The sequence below is a fragment of the Cebidichthys violaceus genome, unplaced genomic scaffold, assembly GCF_023349555.1.
Source record: "Cebidichthys violaceus isolate CVI_PGR_0920_01 unplaced genomic scaffold, fCebVio1.0.p SCAF_15, whole genome shotgun sequence".
NCBI classification, from domain to species: Eukaryota; Metazoa; Chordata; class Actinopteri; order Perciformes; family Stichaeidae; genus Cebidichthys; species Cebidichthys violaceus.
Window position 1 is genome coordinate 14645107 of NW_027176318.1, and position 27831 is coordinate 14672937.

At 44.1% G+C, this 27831-nt stretch overlaps 1 protein-coding gene across 1 annotated transcript; it reads left to right on the plus strand.

Moving 5' to 3' along the window:
- On the plus strand, positions 1–27831 carry cdh10a (cadherin 10, type 2a (T2-cadherin)). The gene is made up of 12 exons (XM_068710220.1): positions 1–114; positions 5916–6258; positions 13217–13511; positions 15833–15952; positions 17130–17297; positions 18349–18530; positions 19301–19554; positions 20527–20663; positions 20767–20888; positions 21908–22016; positions 22873–23124; positions 26874–27831. Exons 2-12 carry the CDS (start codon positions 6040–6042, stop codon positions 27362–27364), a joined length of 2349 nt encoding a protein of 782 aa, XP_068566321.1. The 5' UTR covers positions 1–114; positions 5916–6039; the 3' UTR covers positions 27365–27831.

Below are 27831 nucleotides of genomic sequence, written 5' to 3' on the forward strand. Positions count from 1 at the left end.
TAAGCACTGCCGTGAGGAGTCAGATTCTCCGCCGCTAAGCACTGCTAAGGAGTAGGGAACACAGTACAGTGCACTCAGTGACACGGATGGATGCTAAGCTGTGTGAATCAAAAGGTAAGGGCTTTATTTCCCCCCCTGATTATCGTTTAGGGATATATATTTATATTTTTGTCTGCCTGAAGACTCCAGAGGATGATCTGCGGGTGGATGTGTGTATGTTTGTGTTGCACTGTGGACAAAGCGAGACTTAACGCAGCAGTGTGGACATCTGACGGACAGAAGTGTTGCAACTTCAAAGAGGTTGATAGCGGCTGGATGGAGTGAGTCAGGGAATGATTGGATTTGCTGCTCAATACTCTGATCTTGAGATTTTGTCTTTAGAATGTTTTCATCTGCTGCTTGAAAATGAACAAAACAAAAAAAAAAAGCCTGCTTGTGGTGGCACCACTGTAGATTGTCAACAGTACAATTTTTGGCAAATTTCAACTTATAAAAGCTCATAAAAACGTAAAGAAATGAGTACAATAAGTATTTTTCTAGCATGTGTTTATTCCCTTTTTAATGAAGTGATAGATGGTGACACCTGTCACACTGTGAATATGTAACTTCAGGATTAGCAGTGTATCGCTCGGGGTCCTTCTGTCCTTTTCTAAAGATCAACATTAACTTTGTCACCCAATCCAAAGTGCTTCATTCGACTCAGTGCTTTCCGGACTCCATACTGTCCATCAGTGGATCTTATTAACATATGCAGATGCATGCACTTGTGCACGTACGCAATATATATATATATATATATATATATATACACACAAATGTATGTACGTCTGTGTGTGTGTGTGTGCATCTGCTCTTGCGTGTGCACCTGTTCAAGTGTCGATGCCAAGCTCTCTGTGTGTGTGTGTGTGTGTGTGTGTGTGTGTGTGTGTGTGTGTCTCGATGTATTCGCCTGTCTGCTGAGATGCACTGAGGGCGAATCATGCTTGTGATGTGCTCTGGGCAGATTTGATGGAGAGGCGCTGTACCATTCCTATCTCTAAAAAAAACGCACAGAGGTGTTTATCGCGGCGCCGGAGCAGAGCGGATCTGCCGAGCATGTACATGTGCATATCCTCCGCGGCACAAAAACTTAATCCACCCCCTTAACTCTTCCCGGCTCCCTCTAACCCGCCTACAGTGGTCCCTTCGGGTGCGCCGCCAGCATTGCAACCACGCCAAAGTGATGTATTAGGGTGTAGTAGTGTGCACCGGGGTCATCCGTGTAACACCATTACTGTTTAGTGCAAATTAGCCACTAACGCGCTCCCTGAATTATTGTCAGATGTGGAGTGACCTTTCAGTGGTGAAATCCGTTCTCCCACACAGGCACAGAGGCTCTCGTGAGCCTTCTCACCGCTGGTTTTAAAGGATTAAACGTGAATATTTATTTTAAAAAACAACAACAACAACAACAATTGCTGTGCATGTTCTGGAGGAAACGGCGAACAAGGATGGGGATTGACACAATAATGGAATCAATACGGACATCTGAGTCATTTATAATTAAATTGCAGCATCTTTATATTCTGACGGTATCTTTTGCCGGTGTGTGTATTGCTGTGGTTTGGCTAAACTGGGGAAGACGTTCCTTTACAGCGTTGTTGGATATCTGGTGAGACAGATAGTTTATTATTCATCACTATTATTACCGTGTTGAAATGCATCCACGCTACTAAAGTCCTCCTTAATACAAGCAATGCAGGTTTTTTTTTTTTTTTTCTTATAATCAAGTGGATTTCATGTTAAAATGTCACTGTCAACAGAAGGCCCTCCCTCCCTTTCTTAAAGTAGCTTTTCAGCGAGGAAGTGTGCACTGTATCACAAAATTGCTTAGAGGATTTCAAAACATGAGTAAAGCTCGCTGAGGTTTGCCAAAAAAAAGACTGCAGCCGGCGGAGGCAGACTTTGGGAAGGTCTAGGGCTCCACCAAGTGGAGGTTTGGAGCGGCTGCCGCGTCTCGGCACATCAACGCCCCTCACGCCAGATTTACACTCTCGCTCTGCGCTGCTCTGTCAATACCAGAAAGCAATCACTGGAGCTACTCAAACTGCCAATCACAAAACACGAGTTTCCTCGCAAATCCGACGACTCACATGTGTGCTTAGTGTTCGCCGCTGCCAAAAAAAAAAAACACGCCGCGTTCAGAGGCGGTAAATCAGGGTTGCTGGTCCAACGGTGCAGGTCTATGATGATCCGGACTAATCATGGCAACGGTTTTATGACCCTGCAAACCCTCCTTTGCCCTCTCTCCATCTCTGTGTTTCCATCTGTCTGCGTTTAGTCATGGTTCTCATACAATATCGTCACCTATTGAATTCCTCAATCGAATGACCCGACTATGATCAAAATGGGGTTTGAATGTGATTGATATTAGCGTAGTATATGGTGTTCAAGATGGCTGATGCTTTAATGCAACGCTGCATCTGTGTATTCATGTGTGTGTGTGTGTGTGTGTGTGTGTTGCTTCTATGAAACCAGAAGGATCTAAATATTGACTATTATTATGACTCCCCTCTTCTGGGTCACAGTGCATTGTTAGGGTGAACCCACATATACAGAGCGGTACGTTATAAATACTCTCTGAGCCAAAGGTTGCAGCCACATGAAGCACAGATGGTCAGTTTAGGTGTTTGTATTCTCCTGTGTATAGAGAGGATTATATATTTAGTATGCAAGAAAAAAAGAAAAGGTTTCCCAACCAGACTTCTGCTGCACATAATCATTGCCCTACTAAAGTCAGAGAAGCCATAAAAGTGCTTAGTTGCACTGCTCGGTTTAATGTTGGTGGGAGAGCTTGCGTGTGAATTTTTTTTTGGGGATGCGTGTGCATACAAATTTATACAGACTAATATGCAAGGCTGTGCTTTTCTAGGAAGAATATCCTGATGAACAGCGAGTTTATATCTGATCAAAGATATTCTTATTCAGCAAAACAAGAATGTATAATTTTGTGGATTACAAAAAAAAAAAAAAAAAAAATGGAGCAGAGCGGAGCTCCTGCCAGAATATGTCTTAGCCAAGATTAGGAATAACAGCCCTCGACAACACTTTAAAAGCATATTTAACTGTTTGGTCCCTTCACATCTCTGGTGTTAATGCCAAGCCATATAAGCTGTCTGCTTCTTAATCTGATCATAAACAACTTTTTTTTTAATAAACCTCCACGATTTAATAGGCTGAATGAGTTGAGATAATTCAGCTCGGCTCTATAGGATCTGGCATTGATTCAGCACGCTCGCTCATCCTTTAATGGAGTGTTTGGAAGAATTCTGAAAAGACACACTGGCCCTAATGCTTAATAGGCACACCACATCAAAGATTAATATCCAGAATGCTATTAAAACTCAAGGACAGGCTGGAATGATAATTAGAAAATGCAATCACAAGCATCAGACTAGATTAATTGCAAGGCGGCGTTTCCTGATTTTTTTCCGGGAACGCACTTGTCACACTCATGCCACATTACGGGCATGCATGGGAAAAATAACATAGGAGACGTATCAACACAATCTATATGCTATCTCTTCTAATAACGAAGCAGCACTTTGACAAAGTGAGACGTTAAAATGTCTGCCCCGCCGTCATATTTCATATTTACGTTATCTAACATGTTTATTATAAAATGATGTGTTGATTATGGGAAAGTTTGGTCAGTTCAACCGTCGCTGGGACCAAGACGTAACACATTTCTGCACGCTTCACTTTGTTCTATAGTCCTAATGGCAACGTTCAAATGAAAAACTTTGATCAACTCAGTCAATAAGTATTCTGAATACTTGAAAATCATTGCTGATTAAACAGCTTCAACGGAGGGAAACTGTCTGAGCGACTAAGCTCCAGCACTTATTTGATCACGTTCATTTCTGTGCCGTACTTCACTTCCTCCAATGGGACCATAGTACTGATTTCTTCTTTGTCCTTGTGGATACTTCCACTGACGATGCGGTTGTTATTTAAGAGCTCTGGATTGCTAAAGCAGCATGCGTCTCTGCATGGCTCCCCCCCCCTCCCCCCCCCCCCGAGGGACACGGCGGACGCCTGTCCGGACGGGTCTGGGGCTCTGGCCCTACTAAATGGACCCTTTTTAGAAGGAGAGGCAAGATTTATTAGGATTAACTTCCAAAAGGCCGTGAATTATGCATGCGCACCCAAATGAGCTATCAGGAGGAGTCCTGGTGGTGGGGACACACAACCGAAGTGAAGTATCAGAAGAAGACCACCGAAAACACCTCATCACAGCTTCAGATACCAGATGTTCATTGTGGTAATTTGTCACATGTACAGTTGTCCTACATAATAACACACACTCTTAGAAATGAAGGTGCAAGTTAAATCATGCAGGTTTTCTTCTGGTTTGTCCTCATAGGAGGACCTCTTTTGGTTCCTGGTAGAACATTCTATAAAAGGTTCCACTTGGAATCTTTTCAGACAGTTCTATATAGAACCCAGTATTATCTAAACCATCTGTGAAGGGCTCCACCCAGAACCCTCCACTGGAGGGTCTATCCAAAACCTTTTTTCTAACAAGAACCTGCCCAGGGGAGTTCTACCAAGAACCCTTTACATCCCATAGATGTTCCTCCACCTTAACCATGTCTAGTCCAACAGCCATGAGGCTTCTAACAGTCATGGTTCACAGAACAGTTGTTGGGGGTCTGGCTGTGGACCTCTTTTAACAACGTGTGCTTTCAACAGTCCTTGAAGAACTTCCGAAAAGGGTTCTTTTGACGAGAACCCTTAGTCTTACAAAAACTCTTTAATCAGATAGCGATATCTTGAGAAGAAAATAGTTTAGAGCAGAACCTCAGCCCTGCAGGAAGAACCCTTTTGGAACCCATATTTCCAATTGTGTATTGGGAATAATACGAATATATGGAAGTAACTATCAGTAATGTATGCATGGACAAATTAGAGGAGAAACCTTTAACCAGAAAGAAACCAGAAAGAAAATTAAATTTAAATATATATATATATATATATATATATATATATATATATATATATATATATTTAATTTTCTTTTTTCATCATGTCTTTAGAAAGGCAATCCATCTCTACACAGTAGTGGAGGTTGATGTGTAGCACTGTAACTGAATGAGTGTGAAGCAGGACATGAAAATAAAAGCGGAGTTCCAGTCGAGTGTATTTTTCAGTCGGCGCCTTTTGCTCTTTGTCAGAAGCATTCTGCTCCTGGAGACGCCTGCATGCTGCTGTTCAAACACACTCACCGGCTGCGGAGTACTGTTTGCGAATCATCGGTAATGCGACTTATAATTAGTGTAGTGCCGCTCACTCTTTTACTACTCAAACACAAGGGAGCCAGGAGACATGCCAGGGAGCTGTAGCTGCAGTGAGGGAACTTAATTTGACAAATGCAATGCGGTGATTGCAGTCTTTCCTTGATACAATTACATTGCAATGTTGTTGTTTTTTTTTTAATATATTTTTTAGTCATTAATCACTTCCTTAGAAGTGCGTCTAATGACTCCTACTGCATTAGTTTTGCATATATGATTATTTAAACTTGATGGATATATGTATATGTTTTAAAATTGGGGAAGAATAGTTGTAAAATGTTCGTTAATCTGTATTTGTCATTTTGCAATGTGTTTTTTTTTTTTCTGTTTCTGATCCAAGACAAATCACCAATCACTGAAGTGAATTTGGACTTTTAAGCTCTCCAACACTCTCACAATGCACATTTGCTGATTGCATAATTAGCCGCTGCCCCGGTGAAGCACATAATAAAGAGACACAGGGCGTGTTGTGTACATAAGTGTTGCCCTATTATAGTCTGCATGCCGTGCTCGGATTTCAAGCCTGTTGTAAAGGTGATACAAAAGTGCTTCTTCACTAAAGATGTCCTCTTTTCACAGGGATCTAAAGGACATCAAAGAGAGGAATACAATGTCTGTACTGTTGACGCTGCCTTCCAGTGTTCATCCAATCAGAAGTTCATTACCATAATTCAGAAGTCGTGCAGGACATTTCCCAGCTTGAATGGATACCATGATAACCAATCAGGTGGTGCTCCTCCTGATGCTCTCCATCCTGTGGCCCAGCGCCGCCCTGCCTTTCACGCCTGGGAATATCGGGAATCTGTTTGGGATGCCAGAGAGTGACGGGAGGATTCTCCAGCGGTCCAAGCGTGGATGGATGTGGAATCAATTCTTTCTGCTCGAGGAATACGCAGGAAATGACCATCAATATGTCGGCAAGGTAACGCGCCCAAACGCATTGTGTGCAGACTAATTATAGAAGGTTTAGCTTGTTGAAGAAGTGTTTGAGGTAATTGGCTGAAGACGAATGGGGCTGCCAGAGAGCTGGCTGTTACAGGCACAGTTAACCGGAGCTATCAGATACACAGCGAGAGCACATGAAATTCTCTCTTTTCACTCCGGTCTCCAACAGTCCTTTTGTGCACTTACTTTTCTTTATCACGTTGTTTGCTCAGTGAAAAACACACCAACATGTCTTGAATCAAAATGACATTCATTTCCTGTTTTGCAGATTTGCCATTAACGTACAAACCCCCCCCCCCCCCCCCTATATCTCTTTGTTGCCCTAAAACAACAAAAATGTGGCGTCTTTAAGTTTAAATATGAAGACGAGCGTCATAATCACCGCTCAGATCAGTCAATAACACCAACGGGTACGTGAGTCATGAGCCAGTTGAGCTGAAACGTCCTGCTGGCAACCTCTGCTCAACAGCCTGGTTATAAAAGACGTATACACTTCTCTTTATTTCAAAATGACACCATGAGGACGTGTATGGGCAGCATTAAAATGAACCCAAATGGAAGAAGTGGCAGGGCTCAACGCTAACTTTTAAAAGTGGTTGCCAGGTTGGTAATTAGGCGTCAGCTTTGGGTTGCCAAAAACTGAAAATACGGTTGCCATATTAGTCGCCCAAGATGCCTGTGTGCACGCAGCATTGTCTGACAAACGGCAACATTTTAAATATCACTAATCCAACTAAATATTTGAAATGTTTGAATTTTTTTTGGGGGGGTGGCCGTTTTCTACGTTTTGCTGCCCGTATTTCTTCGTAGTTATTGTTCAAAGAGAGCCAATCAACTTCCTCAAAGTCCACCGTCGAGCAGTGAGGAGAGGGGAACTATCGCTCAGTTATTTAGAGCAAACTGTGACGCTCCACAGACCCTCAAGTGTTCCAGACCACCGCCGTGTTTTACAGGCCAAACAACAAACAAGGTGAATGAATAAGTAAATGAAATGCATCCAGTATGACAAAGACTGTAATTCTATGGTGATTTAAAGAAACACCGACATAGTTAAGGTTCAAATGCGACGATCAATATCAGTTCATTGCCATACAAATCCAACTCAAAGCATGCACAGCGCTAAAGCCACTCTCCGATAACCGTAAAGTGGTTTCAGAACAAATTATAAAACTGCAGCTCTTGCAAGACATTTTTTTCCCCCCTAAAAACCCACAAAAGAAGAAGAAGAAGAGTTCCGGGACAATGCTCCCCCCCTTTCCGCACCCACCCAGATCAGAGAGGTTCTTGTCAGCTCACCCATGCTAGCACTATAAAGACAGGTGTGATGGGGAACGCTACCGTTATAACTCCAGGGAGGGAAATGAGGTGACTGTCGACAGCCAATTTTCTCAGAGGAAGCTAGCTTTCATCACACACCTCATTCTCCGGAGTAAACAAGTGTCTTGTGCGAGGTTGAGTGGGGGAGGGGGGGGGATGTGACAACTTCTTCTGCAGAAACCATCATCCTGATGTGGTGAAGAGAAAGGAACAGCAGAATTTAATGGAATATGGAGAAAAGGAGGAGGAAGAAAACATATCAATCAGCGAGGCCAATGAAATCCACCTCGTTGTGTGATGTGACGAAGCAGCAAAGCAATCGCTAACTATAAATGGGGCCATCCATTGACATGTCAGCGACTGGTGCAGTGGTGGCTTTCTTCTCGACTCTTTGATGCTCTCTGGCACCCAACTTCTGTGGCATGACAGCAATCACATCCGCCGGCTCCCTGCTCTTCCTGTGTCCAATATCATTCACCATTAAACTGTCAGAGAAACATGAGGCTGTAATAAATTACCGAGGGAAGGATATAGGGCAGGCCCCCGCTGCCATTTCGGCTTTACAGAAGAAGCCGCGGCGATCCGTATCACTAATTCAATCAGTTTAACGTCGGAGTTCTCGATACAGAGACAGACTGCGAAACGGAGAGACGGTTGCGCGGAGGAAAAAGGAAGTTGAGGGAGAGATGGATGGACGGAGGAAACAAGTTAGAGAAAAGGAGAAGAACCGCAAAGACAAACAGTAACGTTATCCATTAATCGTTTCATTATCGCGGGCTCTGAGAAACTGCGTTTCACTATTTATTAAATTAATCAAGAAAAGCGCGGGCGGAATTAATCAATAATGAAACTAATCGTTAGTTGCAGCCCTAAAAGAAACAAGCAAGAGGACGAATGGACGGAGAGAAAACAAGTTGATGGATAGATATTGGAGCCGGACGATTAGTCAACTCATCGATAAATCCATCCGCGGGAAACTAATCTCCTACGATGACAACCGATTAATAGTTTGGGTCATTTTTTTCAAGCAAAAAAGGCCAAACTCCATCTTGTTCTCCAGCGCCAGGAATATAAAGATATGCCGTTTACATCGTTGTTAATTCAGTGTCTGTGGGATGCAGTTTTTTTTTTTTTTTTAAACTAATCACCACAGGCTCTGGAAAAGTTATGTTTTTGATTCGCTGCAACTGTAATAGATGCAGCGATAGATAGACAGAAGTATGGCTATGGATGATGACAATGGCGGAGAAATAAGAGAGGTGCAGTGAGGGAGACAGAGAACCAAGAACACATGCATGAAACACGTCCAACGTCCAGCACAGAGCCATCAAAGCCGCCCTCCTAAAGATTATGTAATGGCCTTTTGCAGTGCACTGTGGGAGATCTTGTTTATTTCACATTCAATCAAACCTCTCCAATCAACCCACACACACACACACACACACACACACACACTCACCAACTGTCACTTGAGGTTGATTTCTTGATTACAACAATCTAGTCTGATGTAAAGGCGCGCTCTAGCACGGCTCGCTTTTTAGATGAAAAAAAAAAAGGGGGAAGTGGAGCGCCACTGTGACGGCGGCGGATAATAAATGCAGCTCATATTACTTATCAAGGTGCTCAAAAAAAAAAAAAAAAAAAAAAAAAAAAGGACACGCCGCTTTGAAGCTTACACGCCGAGCGCTGCTGACGGGTACCTCACAGAATGATAAGAGGGGGGAAAAAAAATAATAATAATAACTGCTTTCGTTAAAGTAAGGTTTTGAGCACTTACTCAGCTGGTATTGTCAAAGAGCGTAGCATACCTCGTGACTGTGGCGTGCAGCGGCTGTGCGCGGATCGAGCGCTAGGGCGTCAAGTCTTCCGCGGGGGCCATTAATGAGTGCGAGCACTCGCTGTGTGCAGCTGCTGTGCCCTACTTCTGAAGCGGGCCTGTGAAGTGTGAACACTTGCAATGCTGAGCAATACCACCGCAAAACTTTTTTTTTTTTTTTGTTTTTTTTGGGGGGGGGGGGTTCTGGAGCATCTGAGTGGCGTGTTTGAAGTGAACCAAATCCTATTAAGCTCCTGCAACACTCCATTGTCTTGTGCCTTGTAAGAGAAAATGTGCCGCTCGAAATTAGAATATGCGAGTTAGCTCACTTTGTTGTGTTAATATTTTGCCGAATGAGTGTCCTCGAGGCCTTCACCGACACGTCGCTGCGCGGATTTTTGCAGAACTTGCGATGGAAACTGCAGATCACAATGAGATACACTGTGAGCTTCGACTTCAACCTGCATAGCATACATTATACGCAGCGTTTCGGCACTATGGACTTCTTGTCTACGTCTTAAGAGGCCGAGGGGAAGAGGCAGGACGAGTAATTCTGTATCCGTTCTGCACTCTATTTCGCTATCTCCTCTTTGCAGCAGCGAGCAATGCTTAGCAGAGACCTGAACAGAATTGCCAATGATTTTGCCGCTTTACCGACAATTCCTCAGTGTTTGTGCAAGGCGATTTAACTCATCAAGGCTCTCTTCTGTGCTTCTGTTGTAAGGCCTTGAAAAGGCTGGGTTTGTGCTGCGCGGCCTCGAAAGGAGAGCCGCTAAATCTTTGCAAATATAGTGTGGTAGTGCGAGCATTTGATTCCGAACAAACACGCTGTGCCACAGTCTGTCAACGGTATCAATGCAGGTTTGTTTTTTTGTGGATGTAGTAGATGTAAGAGATTGACGACACGCGTTAGATCTTAACTTATAGAAGTCGCTTCCGGTGTGCGTCAGTACACATCTATTTGGCTTGGTTTTCAACATTTAAAGTCATTACACTGAATAAATATAATAGTGTGAGGCGAGAAAAAAAAAAATCATAATCAGGATTATTTTGGACAAAATTGAGGTTGACGGTTATTTAACAAGATCACTCACTGACTTGGAAACATCATGCATTAAGAAAACAAAAAAGACTGCATCAGTCTACTGCAAATTAAGAGGCTGGATGAAGGAAGAACTTTCTGATTTTTGTAAAAACCCAAAATAGGGTTGCTGTCAAGCTCCACCTTCACCCCGGTCCTTTCCAAGCCGATCTAGAGCACAACACCGCAGAGGAAATACGCCCGCCGAGGGCCAGCCGGCACCGGGGAAACGTTCCCAAAAAAAATACCCAAGACCAAAACGAGACATTGTGAAACGGAATGCGACGCAATAATCGTAAATCGACTTTCCTTGTATTCTCCAGGAAGCCACAAACAAAATTGAAATTGCTCATCCCTTTTCTTTCATTTTCCTTTCTAAAGAACATCCCCGCAGTAATCACATCATGAACCTCCGTGTGTTGCTGGCTCATTGATATGTCCAGAACCCACTATTGTGTTTAGATGGTATGCTGTCTCGTAATAACTAGCGCAGTAGAAGGACATCTATATGGCCACGGGAAGAAGACCTGTTTACCCGTATGATTAGGGAGCTGACGTTATGTTGACATCCATTAATTAGCAAAAGTGCACGAGGTGAGGGTTTGCATCCCGCTCACGTAGACTAGAGGAAATATGTAAAAATACACAGCACAAGACGGAGAAGCTCCTATTATCATTTAGACGGCTCGGCTGCATAGGGTGCTGCATAGGGTGCAGCATAGGGTGCAGGCTGCTTTGATGGCTCCTTGTTTGTTGTTTTTTTTCCGCTGCTCAGGTTCCTTTTTTTTTTTTTTTACAGGATTAACAACCAGGACCAGATATGTGGTTCTAATCAGATGAAGCCTACTGAAGAATACGATCAAACGATTTGGAGAAGAAGAAAAAAAAAAAAAAAATGCAATTGTTGCGGCGGTCTGACTCGGTCTGAAATTGTAATGGTCCAATTATCACGCTGGGAGCAGAGAGGTGTGTTTGAATGGTATCAGTAATGATGTATGTTGGAGCGTTGCTTAGTGAGCATGCTGCTCTGCTTCCTGCAGCCGCTACACAGACAATGGATTTCAAAGTAGAGAAAAGGTGACTGGAACAATATTCAAGGTTTTTTTGGGGGTGGGGGGAAATGTGCAAACCACAGATATGAAGCCACTTCCAATGCAAAAAAAAAAAATAAAAAAAAAAAATCATCCTGCTCACCAAAATTAGCAGCATCATTCAAAGTCAAAAGCAGCAGCAGCAGCAGCCTTCAAATACATAACGCGTCGTAAATCCTTGGCTCTTCTTCGGTTCAGCTCGGGAGTGAATCCACATTCACACGCAGTGAATAGACGGCGCCAGAACACAAACACATGTGAAAATCCAAGCTGAGTGATATTCCTCTTTAATAGACGTTGGATAATGGAGTTCACCGGCATGAAAATATTTTCAAACACGACGCCCCAGCACCGCGCACGTTGTTAATTTGAACTTGACAGCGTCTTGTTTTCATTTGCATCCCATTTTTTTTTTGTTGGTTATTTATTGAGGATAGCTGGCAATACATCTCAGACTTCCCATTGAAAGTTGTACTGTTGACATCACTCTTCCAACTGCGGGGAAAAGAAATAATTAGTTCCCTCACAGCATGCAGACATTAATATTAATATGTTTCTGACGTACATTCTGTGTCCCTAACTGCTCGTCATTTAAAACGTGAACCCATGAGAGAGCGCTCTAAATATGTCTGCTGACAGATCCAGTACAGTAATGAGCCTGAATCAAGTGTCTGTCACAGCGCGCCGCCGTTACTCCTCCACGGCGCTCCGAGGTCAGAGGTCACTCATTTTAGCAATTGTTGCTGTAGGTCAGGTTTTCATCACATTTCAAAAGGCACAATTTGGAAGAAAAATGTAAGAGTGATTTGATCTGTCGCTCCCCACGCCGTGGCTGCCAAGGCCGCCGCGTTCTGTTCTGAGGCGGAGACGGATCTGACCCTCGGTGGGCTTTACGCCATCATTTCAGCGATCGCAAGAATATCTCAGAGTCTTCATACATCTAGATGGACAAACGGTGTATTCAGTGTGTTAATTCCCGAGGAAGTCGTGCAGCTCGCACTGTTCATGTCCTGCGTGTTCAGTAGATTAACTCGGGGGACATCAGAATACAGACTTAGTGTAGTTTAGGTGTCGAGGTACAGCCGCAACGCTAGAAGAAGAAAATAAGAAATATAAAAAAAAAAAAGAGCTAAACTGGCCAAATGAAGGCATGCGAGGAGACCAGGGAGATACAACGCACCTGAAACTGATGCTTGCAGTAGTTTTCAATTAAAAATGAAAGAGAGGAAGGGAGAGAATTGCCAACTAGGGCACAAAGCTTAATTTGGAGATATGCAGGGAAAGCACATTTTACTCCGTTTATTTATTTATTTATTTGATTTGATTTAATTGAATTTTATGTATGCATGTTCACATTTTAGACCACACTCAAAAACAGCACATAGTATTGCAAATAGACTCGGTCGTTTGCAACAAAGAAGGAAATGACCTATTATGTGGAGAGGTGTTCAAAGGCAACGATTCAGGCTCGTAAATATGCAGCATGACTGTGTTAGGACTATTGTTCAGTAGATGTTAACTTTACACAGCATTGTGTTTTCTCGTCAGAAGAGAGCGTGTGATTAGAAGTCCGTAGAGCAAGACAAGCTCGACTCTATAGAAATGTGTCTCTCTCGTGTTTTTTTCTCAGCTGCACTCCAACATGGACCGAGGCGACGGCTACGTGAAGTACGTTCTGACCGGAGACGGGGCGGGCAGCCTGTTCCTCATCGACGAGAAGTCCGGGGACATCCACGCCACCAAGAGGCTGGACAGGGAGGAGAAAGCCATGTACACGCTCGTCGCAAAGGTGCTGGACCGGAGGACCAATGCGGAGCTGGAGCCCGACACCGAGTTCAACATCAAGATCCACGACATCAACGACAACGAGCCAAAGTTCGCCAAGGAAATCTACTTCGCCAGTGTCCCCGAGATGTCTGAAGTTGGTGAGTCGTGGGTGATATTATTTTAGAGATGTTAACTCTTGATTAGTTGGACGATATATGCAACTTGAAGAAGTCACTCTTGACTCTATAGGCAAATATTATCCTGGACTTTTTCCCGCTTTTTGTTACAGTTATTGTTTATTTGATGGTTTCAACCAGAAAGGGAAAAAAAAAATAACAATTGAATAAACCTATAAATTCAACAGTAATTGGTTTATTAATGCAAAAGCATATGGGAATATATAATTAATAGTATGACGGAAGGCAATTAAGGAAAAGCAGAAGACTGAACGGTGTTGTTCATCAGTCAGATGGACCGGTCCATTGTGACGCTGCATTCACTCCTTCAAAGTCATTTCCTCTTTTTTGTGATTATTTGTTTGGCCGGGCTCATTGGGCATTCATAACAAGTAGTGCCATTTGCCATTTTTAATAGGCAGTAGAAATATTGAAAGTTTAGATTGTCAGTCTTTCCAATTAAGGATTTGCTTCATTGCGCCTTGCTTCATTCCATTCAAGTCGTATAAATAAACCAATTGGCATGAATACAAACAAAGCTTATGAAAATAATGTGCGCGGCATGAGATCAATCCTCAATTATGCCACCAAAAAAAAATTAATACGCAGGAGCAATCAAGTGCATATCAAAAGCCAATTGTCTATATGAGACACAACACAACGGCCTGTTTGGAATTCACAGCGCACCGTTCTTGGATTGCTCCGCTGCGTGGATACGGGCAAAAAAAATAAATAAAAAAAGGTGGGTCAGGGTCACCACCGCTCGTCTCCGGGCCGGGCCTTTATATGTTCAGACTGAACAAACTGGTTAATAAAGTCAGCCAGCCATGAAAAACCAGCGGCTCCCCTTTTTATGCTATCAGTGCTGGGACTAAGTGGGACAGATGTTCAAGGGTTCATTAGTATGCACGGAGACAGTCAGAGACCCAAACAGGACGCGGCAGAGGTCTCCTGAATGCCAAGGACAGTATTTGCGGCGTGCTGTTATTGAAACGCTTGGGTGGATTATGCAGGACTTCGACAGTGACTCAATGACAGGACGTCCGAGAGAAACGCCTAAAATGTGTATTTATCTCATCATTTATATTCATTTAGCACATCCAAGCACCCATCCCTGCATCGCGGAGGCTCGTGTGTCTTGTGTGTAAGGTCCAAGTGGTTGTAGTTTTAGTGATGGCGTGAGCGATACTAGTTTCACGTTGCCAAATAACACTTCCCCAATAGCGGGTACTGGGTGTACTCCCAGCAGGAAATAGGAACGGCAGCGTCCTTGAGCACAGTAATTCTATTCCAGGTCCTCAGCAGCAGCTTGTCAGTATTTATCTAATGTTGCCACACCTCTGACAACAGAGGTCAGGGAGGAATGCATCAGTAATACGACCTCGCTAAGCTAAAAGCAGCAACGCTTGTATGCAAAGATTAGCATCAACTTATTCCTTTCTTATTCATATTCTGAACAGGAATCCTGCAAAGATGCATACTGTACTTTCCAACTTGAAATCCACTCATAACATGTATAATTAAAAACACTATGACGAGTGTGTAATGGTTTTAGTTAAGGCTATGGTAAACATTCGATGCATCAGACTCATCAGCTGTGGATCTGAAAACTCACAGCTCGGATATGAGAAAACCTTGTTTCCATGATTTATTATAAGCTGCTTAGAGCTTCTGTTAAACAGCTCATAATTCACTCTCTAATATCACACTTATATTGCTGTGAAAACATCTTCAAACAACTCGATTCATTCTAGTTTCTCGTGAAAAAAACGACATTTTACAAGATTGCATTTAAACACATGATGATACGGGTTTTTTTTTTTTTAAGAATAGAGGTTGAACACATCATAATGTAAGTCAATGGAGGTTAGCCATTGGCTCCGGTGCTGCCACTTCAAGTCTTGATGATGTAGAAACGTCCATTCTCACTGACACTTAATAGATCCATCCACTAGGACGACAGGGTGTAATCAAACACATCACTTGCATCGAGGTGCCAGTATAGGCCGCGCTATAGTCGGCAGGCTTATTACTTCTGATTCACAGTTTCAGCAGCTGCATCGTCTGCCTCGTTGACCAATGTCTCTGATTGATTCCACTAAGAAGTCACTGCCTTCCTGAAGCCATCTAATTACATGGAATTGACATGGAATAAAAGATTAGTCACTTTAACTCATTGCTTTGCTCAAAAGGTCTGTTTGGGGGTTAACGGAACATGATCTCCACATGAACAAACAGTCGGCTACTTGATTGCGTACCGCTGCTTCGGCATTAAACTTTGACTTCGGACGTTCTCTTTGCAGGTACATCTGTTGCCACAGTAACCGCCAATGACGCCGATGACGAGACGTACGGGAACAGTGCCAAGCTGGTATACAGCATCCTCCAGGGACAACCGTACTTCTCTGTGGATTCTGAAAACGGTAAGCCAGCAGGATCTCCCAGATGCGGTTCTTGACGTCTGTAAACGGATCTCTTGCGCTGCAACACGTGTTTCTGAGACGTCAACGAGCAGCATGAGGATTTATTTGCCGATCCTATTTTAAGTCAAGACCTGAACCCACAGAGCGAATTCCCTTTCGGATCAACATCGATGAGATTATTTGTTTCAGCTGGAATGTTAAATGTGTGCATAATGTCCTATGAAGTCAATAGGAACGAGCTAGCTTCAAACTAGCGGGGGCGCTAAATCGACCTACGGCGGCGTCCAATCAGAAAGCATTTCACAACCTAAACAAGGAAGTCAACTGCAGCGTCACGTTTCAGCAAAAGATCCCTTGTGATGTTTGAAAATATATATATATATATATATATATATATATATATATATATATATATATATATATATATATATATATATATAAGCGATTACGAGCATTAACTTGCAATTTGATCTTAAAGGTGAGTGCTCTCATACTTTGTTTAGAAATAGGAGAGATTTATGGATATTTATTTGATAGTTACGTTGCTTTATTGATTCAGATTCAGCCGATCTGTTGCAACCTCACCACTAAACGCCGGCGTATCCCACACGCTGGCAAAGGGAAACGGGCAGCCGATGTCAAAGGTCAACTCCGGCAACTGCAAACTGTCTTGAATACACATTGGATGTGCTTATTTAACATGACTGCAACAGACAGAACAATGTTGTTGAACAGGCAGCTTAAGGCAGAGACTCTGACCGAAACAGCTGGGCTCCATTTACATGCGGCACCGCAGAAGTCATCTTTGACCAAAATGCCTTCGTTGTTTGACACCACGAGTCCCGCGTGTGGTTAGGTTCACCGTTCTGAGCCCTGCAGGCACATCGACCCAGACCACCTCCTACGACTTGGATTCTGTACATAAACCTGACAGTAGCAACGTGTTGCCAGGGAACAGAATCCAGGCAGCAATTACAGTTCCCCTTTAAAATGTAATTGGCAAACCAAATTAGCAGTATATAGATGCAATTTCCTAGGAGACATGGTTGAGCCACGGGGATGAAATTGATCTTAATCTTATCTCATTGTCAGTAAGACAGAAGATACACTTTTCCCAAATGAAGTTTTCCATTAAATTGGCAAAATTGGTGGGAATAATGTTGTTTTCCTCCACTAGGCACCATCAAGACGGCTCTGCCCGGCATGGACAGAGAAGTCAAGGAAAACTACCAGGTTGTGATCCAGGCCAAAGACATGGCCGGACAGATGGGCGGGCTCTCCGGCACCACCACAGTCAGCATCACCCTCTCCGACGTCAACGACAGTCCGCCGCGCTTCGCTAACCGTAAGAGTCCGTCCCTCCCGACGCTGGAACCCATGTTTAACACGAGTGTAGAATTTAGACAGACAATAATAACAAAAAGATATCAGAAGAATATATCAGAAGAAGACAATAAGCTCAAAACAATATGTTACGAGTTTATGCTTTTCTTGTTTTTCTGGTCCGGTCTGTTGTACAAACCAGTCGTTGGCAAACCAAAGGACACCTTGAATGTCGATATTTCCAAACCGAAGAGAAATGTCACACATCAGTATCGCATCACGCTTGTAAAAAGGCATTGTTGTTAACGTTATAAACGATATTATAAACGGTTTACGCACAAAAAAAACAAAACACTTGGTTAATGTTAGAAAAAAGCTCATGGTGTGTGTTCAAATTATAACATAACAACGTAACAATGTAGCTATATAAATATCAACATCACGTAACAAGAGTCAACGTTTCATTTGTTGGTTCCATGTGGGACAGGACTGAGGTCTCCTTGGTGAAGGTCCTGTGTTTGTTGGACCCATCCACAACCCGTCCTTGGACTTTCTTGCTTGTTAAACTCATTTTTGTCTCCACATAACCTGCAACAATGGTTGCACGAGATACATCGTGACTTACTCTGCGCATTGCACCACGTCGCTCGCTCCGACCAAATCAAAACATTTTGAGATTCGATGTATTATTTTGTCCTGCAGACTGGACTGGGTGTACAAGCTTGATTTTTACGAGTACCAGCTCAACTGGCAATGTTGGCAATGTTGCCGCCAATGGCGCCGCAGAGCTAAATCCAACTTGCATCGCGTTATCAACAAGCATCATGGCAACGCGTTTCACAAAACTTCGTGTTCGGCAACGTGCAAACGCCGCAGGGAAAATGAAAAATCATGGCACGGTCCTTGTGTTCCACTCGGGAGCTGCCGATGAGTCGAGTGTGACACCTAGTGGTGAAGTCCAGCACACTGGTCCGGTGTTCAGCTTCATATCAAACTGGTTTTTAAAAATGTTGAAGCCGGCCCAGCCCGACGTAGCCTTCTGCGATGACTTTGTTTCACCCGCTGTCGCGCAGATTCCTTCCGCGTGACCGCCGTGGAGTCCACAGAGATCGGCGGTGCCATCGGACGCATTAAGGCCGACGATCCAGATGTTGGGCGTAACGCTGAGATGGAGTACAGCATCGTCGGGGGTCATGACACGTTCAACATTATCACCGACCAGACCACGCAGGAGGGAGTCATCATAATCAAAAAGGTAATCTACTCCTCTTCCTTTTTTCTGGCGCTTCCGTCGTGAGCTTCACTGCTTCATGCTTCTGCATCCAGCATCGAACGCAGCTGCTGGGAGCGGTCATGTGACCGTGACTTGATTGACAACGGCTGTGCAATCAGACAAAAACACTTCTGACAAGTGACATGTTTTCACACAGCTGCAATGAATGGCCTTCAATAAATGCTGAAGTGTTCCACAGAAAGCCTTGGAATGAAATATGTTTTAACAGATGCATCAAGTAACACCACCTGTGGGACAATAATATGCCTTTACAACCATACTTTCTTGAGTAGTTTAAATATTTCACCTTCTCTTCACTTTAGTATATCTTTTAATTTGATCTGAATTTGAGCCGTCCTTATATATTGTCTCAATATATATGTTTAACTTCAATGGCAAGACAGAACGGTACAGTTTCAGATTACAAAAAGCCCTGTGATAACGTGTGAGAAAGACATATGACAGAAGTTATTTTTGAGCTGCGGTGTAAAATCAGATACAGCTAAGCCTGTGAAATGAATAATATAAAGCAGTCTTTTGCTAGGAACTCTTTTTAGATTCCTCCTGAGATCTCCGAGACATTCCTCACATGGATTTGTAACTTAGAATTGAGAGAATGAATACGATAAAGGCGGACAAATGGAATGTAATGAGTCGCCTATCAAAAAAAAAAAATCCTGGAGGCGGACGGAAATTTCATGGAAAAAAAAAAAAAGTCTACAGCTTGACTTGTGATGCTCTTTCATCTCCAGGCGCTGGATTACGAAAGCAAGAGGGACTACGAGTTCAGAGTGGAGGTGAAAAACACCTACTTAGACGCCAGGTTCATCCACGGTTTGCAATTCAAAGACTACGCCACGGTCAAGGTGACCGTGGAGGACGTGGACGAGCCCCCCGTCTTCACCAGGAACCCTTACATCATCGAGGTCCACGAGGACACGGCTGCCGGCAGCTTCGTCGGCGTGGTGTCGGCCAGGGACCCCGACGCCGACAACAAGCCAGTCAAGTACGCGCCACGAACACAGCGGGACCAGACTGACAAATCCCCCTCCTCCTCCTCCCCCTCCCCCCTTCTTTTCAGCAACAAATTCATCCTCCTCGGGAATTAACTTCCCGCTATTTAGTAAATTTAGGAATCGATCAGTGACCTGTTAAGCAAAGATTTCCCCACCAGCAATGCTGTATTGCCGTAACGCGATTGTTTTAAAAGCCATTGTCCCAGCTTTAATTATGCTGGTATAAAATCAATAAGAGGAACAAGCACACCCATGGTAGAAATACAACGCCTCCTCTTATCAGTGGTTTTAGCAGGGAAATGAAAATGTGCCCACTTGGCTATATCTAATCCATCAGACTAGCTACTTGTCAGTGTGGAGGTGGGGCATATTATTCCTGAGTCCCTCCTGGTTATTCCCCCGGTGGAAGATGGCGGAGGCCCTGTGAAGTGAATCCAGACTCTGTGTATTTCCCACAGTTATGTAAGCCCTCCGTGGCACAAAGTCAAAGTGAAAGAGCCTAATTTGCTGTATCGATTCACGCAGCTCCACACACACACACACACACACATATATATGTGGCGCCGGCCCGTCCCCGACAGAAAAAGGGAGGAGCCACTCTCGGCCCGCGCCACGCGGCGCATTGTGTTGCAAATTCAAATTTCGGCAGGAATATGAAAGTTGACTGTGACAAATGAGCAGGAGCGGGGAAAGATGTATCATCTCTTGACAATGAGGGGGAAGCGTGGAATATATTGTCTTTCGGGGGCGAGTGATGTACTGTGCGGAACACATTTTTATGAAGTAAAGAGCGACTTTCGTGTGTTTGCCTGAACATCTTACATGTTATGAGCGATATTACAGGTATGCAAATATCACAGGGAGGCAAGAATGCGCTACGCGTTTCCACGGCATGAGGTTTCCATTTTTTATTTTTTATTATTGGTATTAACGACGGCACGCCGGCGTGTTTATTCTTTCAGATACTCCATTGATCGGCATACGGATCTTGAGAGGCTGTTCAACATCGATTCTGTAAATGGCACCATCACAACGCTGAAGGCGCTCGACAGAGAAATGTCCAAATGGCACAACATCTCTGTGGTGGCCACCGAAATAAGTAATTTCAATTTCTAAAAAAACACTAGTTTTGTATTTCGCGCTCCTCATATTTGACCTCGACCGACTCGGTGACCTTTACATCGTGATTCTCCTCGTTTCAGATAACCCGCGGCAGACGACTCGAGTGCCGGTGTTCATCAAGGTGCTGGACGTCAACGACAACGCCCCTGAGTTTGCGATGTCCTACGACACGTTCGTCTGCGAGAATGTCAAAGCAGGACAGGTGATTACAATGCATGCTCGTCCAGATCAGAGGTCTTCAACAGGGGGTCCGCGACCCCTAGGGGGTCCGCGGAGGTACTGCAGGGGTCCGCGGAAATTTTGGTTGATTAGACTATTATTTTTTTTTCCCCCAAACATGAATCTGTCCATTATTTTAATAGTTCAGTATTGTATGCACGGCCACCCTACCCACTGTACCTTTAAAATAAAAACATGAATATATGAACCTGTGTATTATTTGAATAGCTTAATATTGAATGCACAATAACAAGGTATGTTTATACAAGGAACTAGGCCTAGTTTAATATAAAACACAACTTTATACAATATATACGTATATATAGTCGGGGGTCCCTGCTCCATGTCAGTTTGGGGGTCCTTGGCCTGAAAACCGTTGAAGACCCCTGGTCTATATGAACAGAGGCGTAACGGTACACAGAATTCATGGTGTGGTTCCTCCTCTGGTTTAGGAGTCACAGATGTTTTTTTGAGTTTGTTACAACAACAAAAAATGAATTTTGAAAGAAGGGTGTGTTTGGCTCAGTCCTTGCAGTGTGTACCGCGAGCTTGAGGTCTTAGGAGAACCAGCGCTGACATTAGGAAGCAGCTCTCGGTGTTATTGGGCAAAGAGCCAAACAGAAGTTGGCAGCGATCATCTATCAGTCGCTTCCTAACATTTGCAGAGGAAATGTCTGCATCCACCGCGCTGCCTCCATGTGTCGGGGCACAGCCATTCACACAACACAAGTGTTTATAGCGCTGGTGTTTCGAGAGACAGCAAATCCTTTAATTATCCAAACACTCCTCGCTAATTGCAGATTTGTCTACAATGTATCTGATTGGCCCCAGTTTACTCTTGTTTTTTGTTCACAATAGTGAGCATACAAACAGAAATAGAAAAGAAAAACAGACCCGCTGTGCTCTGCATCGTGTTTAAGTGTTTAAGAATAGGATGCACGTGTTTAAGTGTTTAAGAATAGGATGCACGTGTTTTCTCACACTTCGCTCTGTTCTCCTCAGCTGATTCAGACAATAAGTGCAGTTGACACGGACGAACCCCTTGTTGGACACAAGTTCGTCTTCAGCATAAGTGCCACCAATCCAAACTTCACCATCGTTGACAGGGAAGGTAAGACGCGCAATCTTTGGCATTTTTACTGAAAAGAGCTGGCGGCTAGCAGCTAACGGTGCTAATTACGCTAGCAGTTCAAACAACAGCAGCAGTACTGACAGAGCCAAAGGTGTTTAGGGGGAACCGGAAGATCAGAATACAAAAAAATAAATACATTATATATACAAAATGCAGCATTTTTCTATGCTGCATTTTGTTAAGGACAAATCCTAGTTTCTTAGTCTACAAAAAAATAAATATGTTCATGAAATAAGTGATATAGGCTGATGGTCACAGCCCGTCATAGAGAGAGAAATACAGTTCAGCAAACTTGCAGGAACTGATTTGGAGAAAAAAAAACTTCAAACGCTGAATACGTATATATTCGCTCTCTATTTAGCATAACTGCTTCAGTATGCCAAGTCACAGTTTTAGAACTGAATCACAGTAAATATTAATGGAAGCTCCTCAACGACTGAAATGTGTTTCACCAGACAAAATGAAAAGACTGTCGCCGACCTAAGATGGAGACTAGAAATGACACTCTGGAATTTTACAAACGAACCTTGGACTTAAATTAGTTTTGCAAAAATAAATTGCGTGGCCATGCTAAACCACTATGTCCTTCTGAATGAACTGTAAACTTTATTCTGAAAAATAAAGTCAAATAACGCAGGTCGTTACTAACATGCTTAGTGTTCGTCTTGATTACTATTTAGTCGTCTTTACTCGTGATTCTAAATGGCCCTGCTTATGTATTATGGGCTGTCTGTCAGCAAATAAAAAGAAAATGAAATACGGAATGCAATGCTGTATTTCATGCGTCCGCTTAGCTCAGTGAGGCATCTCGTTACTGACCAGCTTCACCCCGCAGATAACACGGCCAACATCCTGACGCGGAGGGGAGGCTTCAGCCGGCGTGAGATGAGCATGTACCTCCTGCCCGTGGTGATCTCGGACAACGACTACCCCATCCAGAGCAGCACCAGCACGCTGATCGTGCGCGTCTGCGCCTGCGACAGCCGCGGCAACATGCAGACCTGCAACCCGGAGGTGCTGCCCTTCTCCGATGGTCTCACAACTGGAGCTCTGGTGGCCATCCTGCTCTGTGTCGTCATCCTCCTCAGTAAGTCCCACCCACCCCACCCCTCCCCATGTATAAGCATGCATCTGAGCGTGTGTGTGCGTGACCATGTAGATGTGAACCCTCGTGTCCGTCTTGCAATGTTGTTTGTTTCTTTTTTTAGCTAGGGTTGCAAATTGCTGCTTGTGGAAGCAAACTCAACTCAAGTCAATTTCATTTATATATCGCAGAGAACCAAAAAAAAAAATAAATCCCAAATTGGACTCACAAGGCTTTGCCTGTATGGTAAATAACTTCATACTTAGACTCTCCAATGTTTCCTTTACTAAATCCTGCCCCCTTAGTTACTGTTGCCATGCATGCCTAGCTTTCCATTTTTGGGATTGCACAGATGCAATTTACAGTGATAACAGAGGCAGATTTAGAAACGTGGAGTTGCTTTTCAAACAATGTGCATTCACACAGACGTTAACAGAAGCAGACGTGTCATTATCCAGCCAATAGCTGTCTCAAATGACAACGTTTAACTTTGTCTCCTTGAGCTGGTTGGGAACTCTCCAATTCTTTTCGTCTTTGTTTTGAGCTTGTTAAATCAAGACCCTGAGGGTCACTCGCCTCATGAAGACCGAGGCTAAAGCCGCGTGTCTCAGTCTGAAGGGTCAGCATCGTCACCAGTCGATGACCAGCGAGGGAGACGCTCGTCCGCCCCTCTATGATACTGTATAGCACTATTATGAACAAATATGCAGCCAGTATAACACTGTTTGGATGATAACAGTTTGCAATACAGAGGTTAGCTTTAAGATTTATTGTACAATAGTGTCAAAGGGTCGCATTCACAAGAGGAATCTGCGTCTCGGCGCTCCTGTGCTATACTGCATGTATTTCAATTATCTAATATGAAGACATTTGTTGCAAAAAAAGTGGCCCCTATCATGCAAATGAGCCTAATTGTAAAAACAGTCCGACTCACGAAGATCAGCGCTGATCGCCGCACGCAGCTCCAGTGAAGTTATTAGTCTGAAACGCATTCCTCCACTGATGTGAGTTACCACTAATGCAGTGTCTCTTGTAAAAAGTGGCCTTGAAACGGGGACGAAAGCGATCGCGAGTCACAATTCAAGGCGCCATCAGCGGGCCGCCATCCATACTTTGCGAGTTTCTCCGAGACATGAGGAGGAAGAGGATGATTGGAACGTCACTTGTTCAGGGGTGGGCTTTAGAAAACGGTCAATTCTATCAACTCCAAAGATGTTTCCACTTGTCAAACGTGTCGCTTTTATCGACAAGCAGACGTCTGGCCTGACCTCAAACTCACATTAATGTCAGCAGCATGTAATAACTACAGAAGCATGTATCCGTCAACGTCCACATGGACCTCCTTGGCCACCACGACTGTCCTCAGAAGCAGCTGTCCTTTCAGTCTGTACAGCTCCTGGTAGGACGAGAGCCAGAGAAATGAACTCAACGACAGCAAACAGTGATCTTGATCTTTTTTTTTTTTCTTTTTTTTTTTTTTTTTTAATGTTGGTGATTTTTTTTTTTTTTGGTCAATGGCATTGACAACACAGAACACCAGCGCCCCGGGCAGGACTCCCATACGATCCACGCTGCAGCCGGTTCAAGGTGCTGAAGTCGATAACGCGGCGCAGACTGAGTTGCTTTGCTCAAGCGCGCTGCTGCTGAGTGCCCACAGAGAGGAAGAAATGTGAACGCGTCTGCTCCGACAGCTTCTATCATTACAAACAGGACATCGATTTGAAAGCTTTCCCAACTCACTGCGATCGATACAATGTTGCTGAAAATATGCATTTCTGCCAGCAGTCCCCAACTCTGGCTGGCACCGGCTCTGAATCTTAATGTATTAAAAAAAAAAAAACGTTATCGTGACATTTAATACTCACAGTGGCTGACGCAACGAGACGCGGCCCTTAAACAGTGCTGTGGTACAGTATTCCAAATAAAGAACCGGTCTACTTTACAGTAAATCACAGTCACAGCACATCACATGTGAATGGTAAAGTCAGTGCCTTCTGAAACAACCAAAAGAATAACAGCTCATTGGGACACTCAGACTAATTGGATACTCGGTGAGAGGTCTTAGTCATGCCTATAATAAAACTGGGTCTATAAAAAAACTGGGTCTATAATAAAACTGGGTCTACTGTATTTAAAGCTGGGCCTGCCCCCTGAAAGTGGATGAGTGAACCTTTTTAAGAGGCTATATCTTTGAAGAAATGTGTGCTCTTATCAACAATTTAATCCTAAACAAAGTGGTTGTATATGAATTTTGAAAACCAAGTAGGCTTCGATCGACATCTCCACATCTGTACACATGTGCACGGCAGTTCTCCATCGGCAAAGAGCGCCGGCGGCTCGACGCTCCGTTCGTTAGCAAAATAAATCCTCCTTTTGCGAAACGGTTCGGTGCATTTTCCTCCGGTTTTAAAAAAAGCCCCACTTCAGCCCTCCTCGTGAGCTAATGTGTAACAGCACACGGGCCACAACGGCAGGAGTGCCTATCATTTTACCACAGCGAGAAAAAAAAAAAAAAAAGCAGAAATGCGTAGTGCTCATGGTCAAGGGCGTATCAATAAGTAATGGGTTTCAACTGTCATTGAGCTTTACCTCGCTTGGCCAGGCTCAGTGCTTGATAGGAGCATTCGTGACGAGACGTTGTGACGGTAGGAATCCTTACATACTCTGATTCAATGAAACCGTCCTCGCGGATGTTTACCGCGCTGCACATGAGCCTCTAACCATCTCCGTGAGTTCATTTAGAGCCCACTTTTCTTCTGTCAAAATCTGTTCTTTATTTGCCATTTGCACTCTGACCAAACTAGCGATGCGACCATATTCGACCAGCTTCTCTTCCATCTGCCTGCTTCTACCTCCGAATACGGAAATTCCCCCCCGTCTGGCGTCGAGCAGATCTTCCCTCACATATTCTTCGAGTGCGTCGAAGGTTAAACTCTGTGCGCTCTCTCCTCTTGAGCAAAATATCATGACATCTGCTCATTACCTGACGCTTTTTCGTGCATAAACCCCCCCGCCGCATCCACCTCTGCTTGACTCCGAGTTGGAACGGCTCTTCCTAGCTGGTCCGCCTCATTGCGGCCCACTGCGCTGTCGAAAATCGTGGCACCGGTCGGTCACAAATGTCCGTAAAGAAGCTTATGAAACAGACACCCACACCCCACATTGGAGGTGTTGTAATTAACACCCAGGTGGGAGGCAAGTAGACAACTTCAGTACCCACAGTACCTGCTGGTAGGACAACATAAAAAGGTAAAAGGAAGGAGACAGGAAGGAGGAGAGGTGAAGCAGGATTTGTGCTCGTCCTCAGTGAGAGATTGTTTCCTCCTTTTTTTTTTTTTCTGAAAAACGATGTGTTTATTTAAAATGTGCTCCCACACAGTGCCACTCTCTGGAAACATGCTCACTCTGCAATCTCCAATTGTCTTTTACTGCTGAAAGAGAATGAACGAGATGAGATACGAGGCTGCGAGAGGGGGGAAAAAAAGAAGAGGGAGAAGGATCATCTAACCGCCGTGCATTTCATACGGTGAATGTGCCGTTCAAGGGGAAAAGGAAAGAAAAAGCTTTTCCACTGAATCTTTAATAATAGGAGGTGAATGCCTGAGGCAGTGTTGGGGATTTATCACTGGTAGCAAATGTGTCTCCCCTCTGCGCTCCCGCTCCCCTGTGCTCTTTAATGCATGACACATGTTAGGAGGCGCACATCTTATGCTGAGCTTTCTCTCTCCGTCTTTCCCACTGTTTTCCCGTAGTGATCGTGGTGCTGTTTGCTGCCCTGCGGAGACAGAGGAAGAAGGAGCCTCTGATCATCTCCAAAGAGGATGTCAGAGACAACGTCGTCAGCTACAACGATGAAGGGGGCGGAGAGGAGGACACTCAGGCCTTTGATATCGGCACGCTGCGCAACCCGGAGGTGATGGATGCTAACAAGCTGCGTCGGGACATCATTCCCGAAATGCTGTTTCCCTTTCGGAGGACATCACCGATAAAGGATAACGCCGACGTCAGAGACTTCATTAACGGGCGGCTGCAGGAGAACGATACGGATCCGACGGCGCCCCCCTACGACTCCCTGGCCACGTACGCCTACGAGGGCAGCGGGTCACTGGCGGAGTCCCTCAGTTCGCTGGAGTCCGCCGCCACCGAGGGGGACCACGACTACGACTACCTCAGCAACTGGGGACCGCAGTTCAAAAAGCTGGCCGAGATGTACATAGGGAAGAGCCCCGACAGAGAGACCTAGGCGGGGAGCCACGGCGGGCTCTCATTTTTTTTTTTTTTTTCAAAGCCCATATTTTATGTCTGTTTATCTAGCTAGCTAGCCAGGCAGCCATTTGTCTAGCTAGTTAGCTAGCCAGCTAGTTGACCGTCTGTCCACCTATCTATCCAGCTATCTATCTGTTTATCTGTCTAGTTTGCTAGCTAGCTCGCTAGTCAACTAGTAGTCTACTTGATTCACTCAAAAGTTTCCTGCAACCCCACTGGTGGATGCCGAGATGGAAATCAAGACTTGAACTGAGTTGAATTTTTTTCTCATTATTGGGGAATACAGTATAATTCTCAAAGTTTTACTGTTTTTGATCATAATCAGTAAAGATGCCTTTGAATTTTAGGATTCTTTGTGAACAATGGTGTGGACAATGTGTTTTGTAATTGACCTGAGCGATAGTAGTCTTGTATACTATCAATGTTTAATGGCACTGGACTGGT

Coding starts and splice junctions, on each gene's coding strand:
- cdh10a (XM_068710220.1), top strand. CDS start 6,040: ATGGATACCATGATAACCAATCAGGTGGTGCTCCTCCTGATGCTCTCC. Junction 20,889..21,907: donor AGAATGTCAAAGCAGGACAG/GTGATTACAATG, acceptor TGTTCTCCTCAG/CTGATTCAGACAATAAGTGC. Junction 23,125..26,873: donor CTGTGTCGTCATCCTCCTCA/GTAAGTCCCACC, acceptor GTTTTCCCGTAG/TGATCGTGGTGCTGTTTGCT.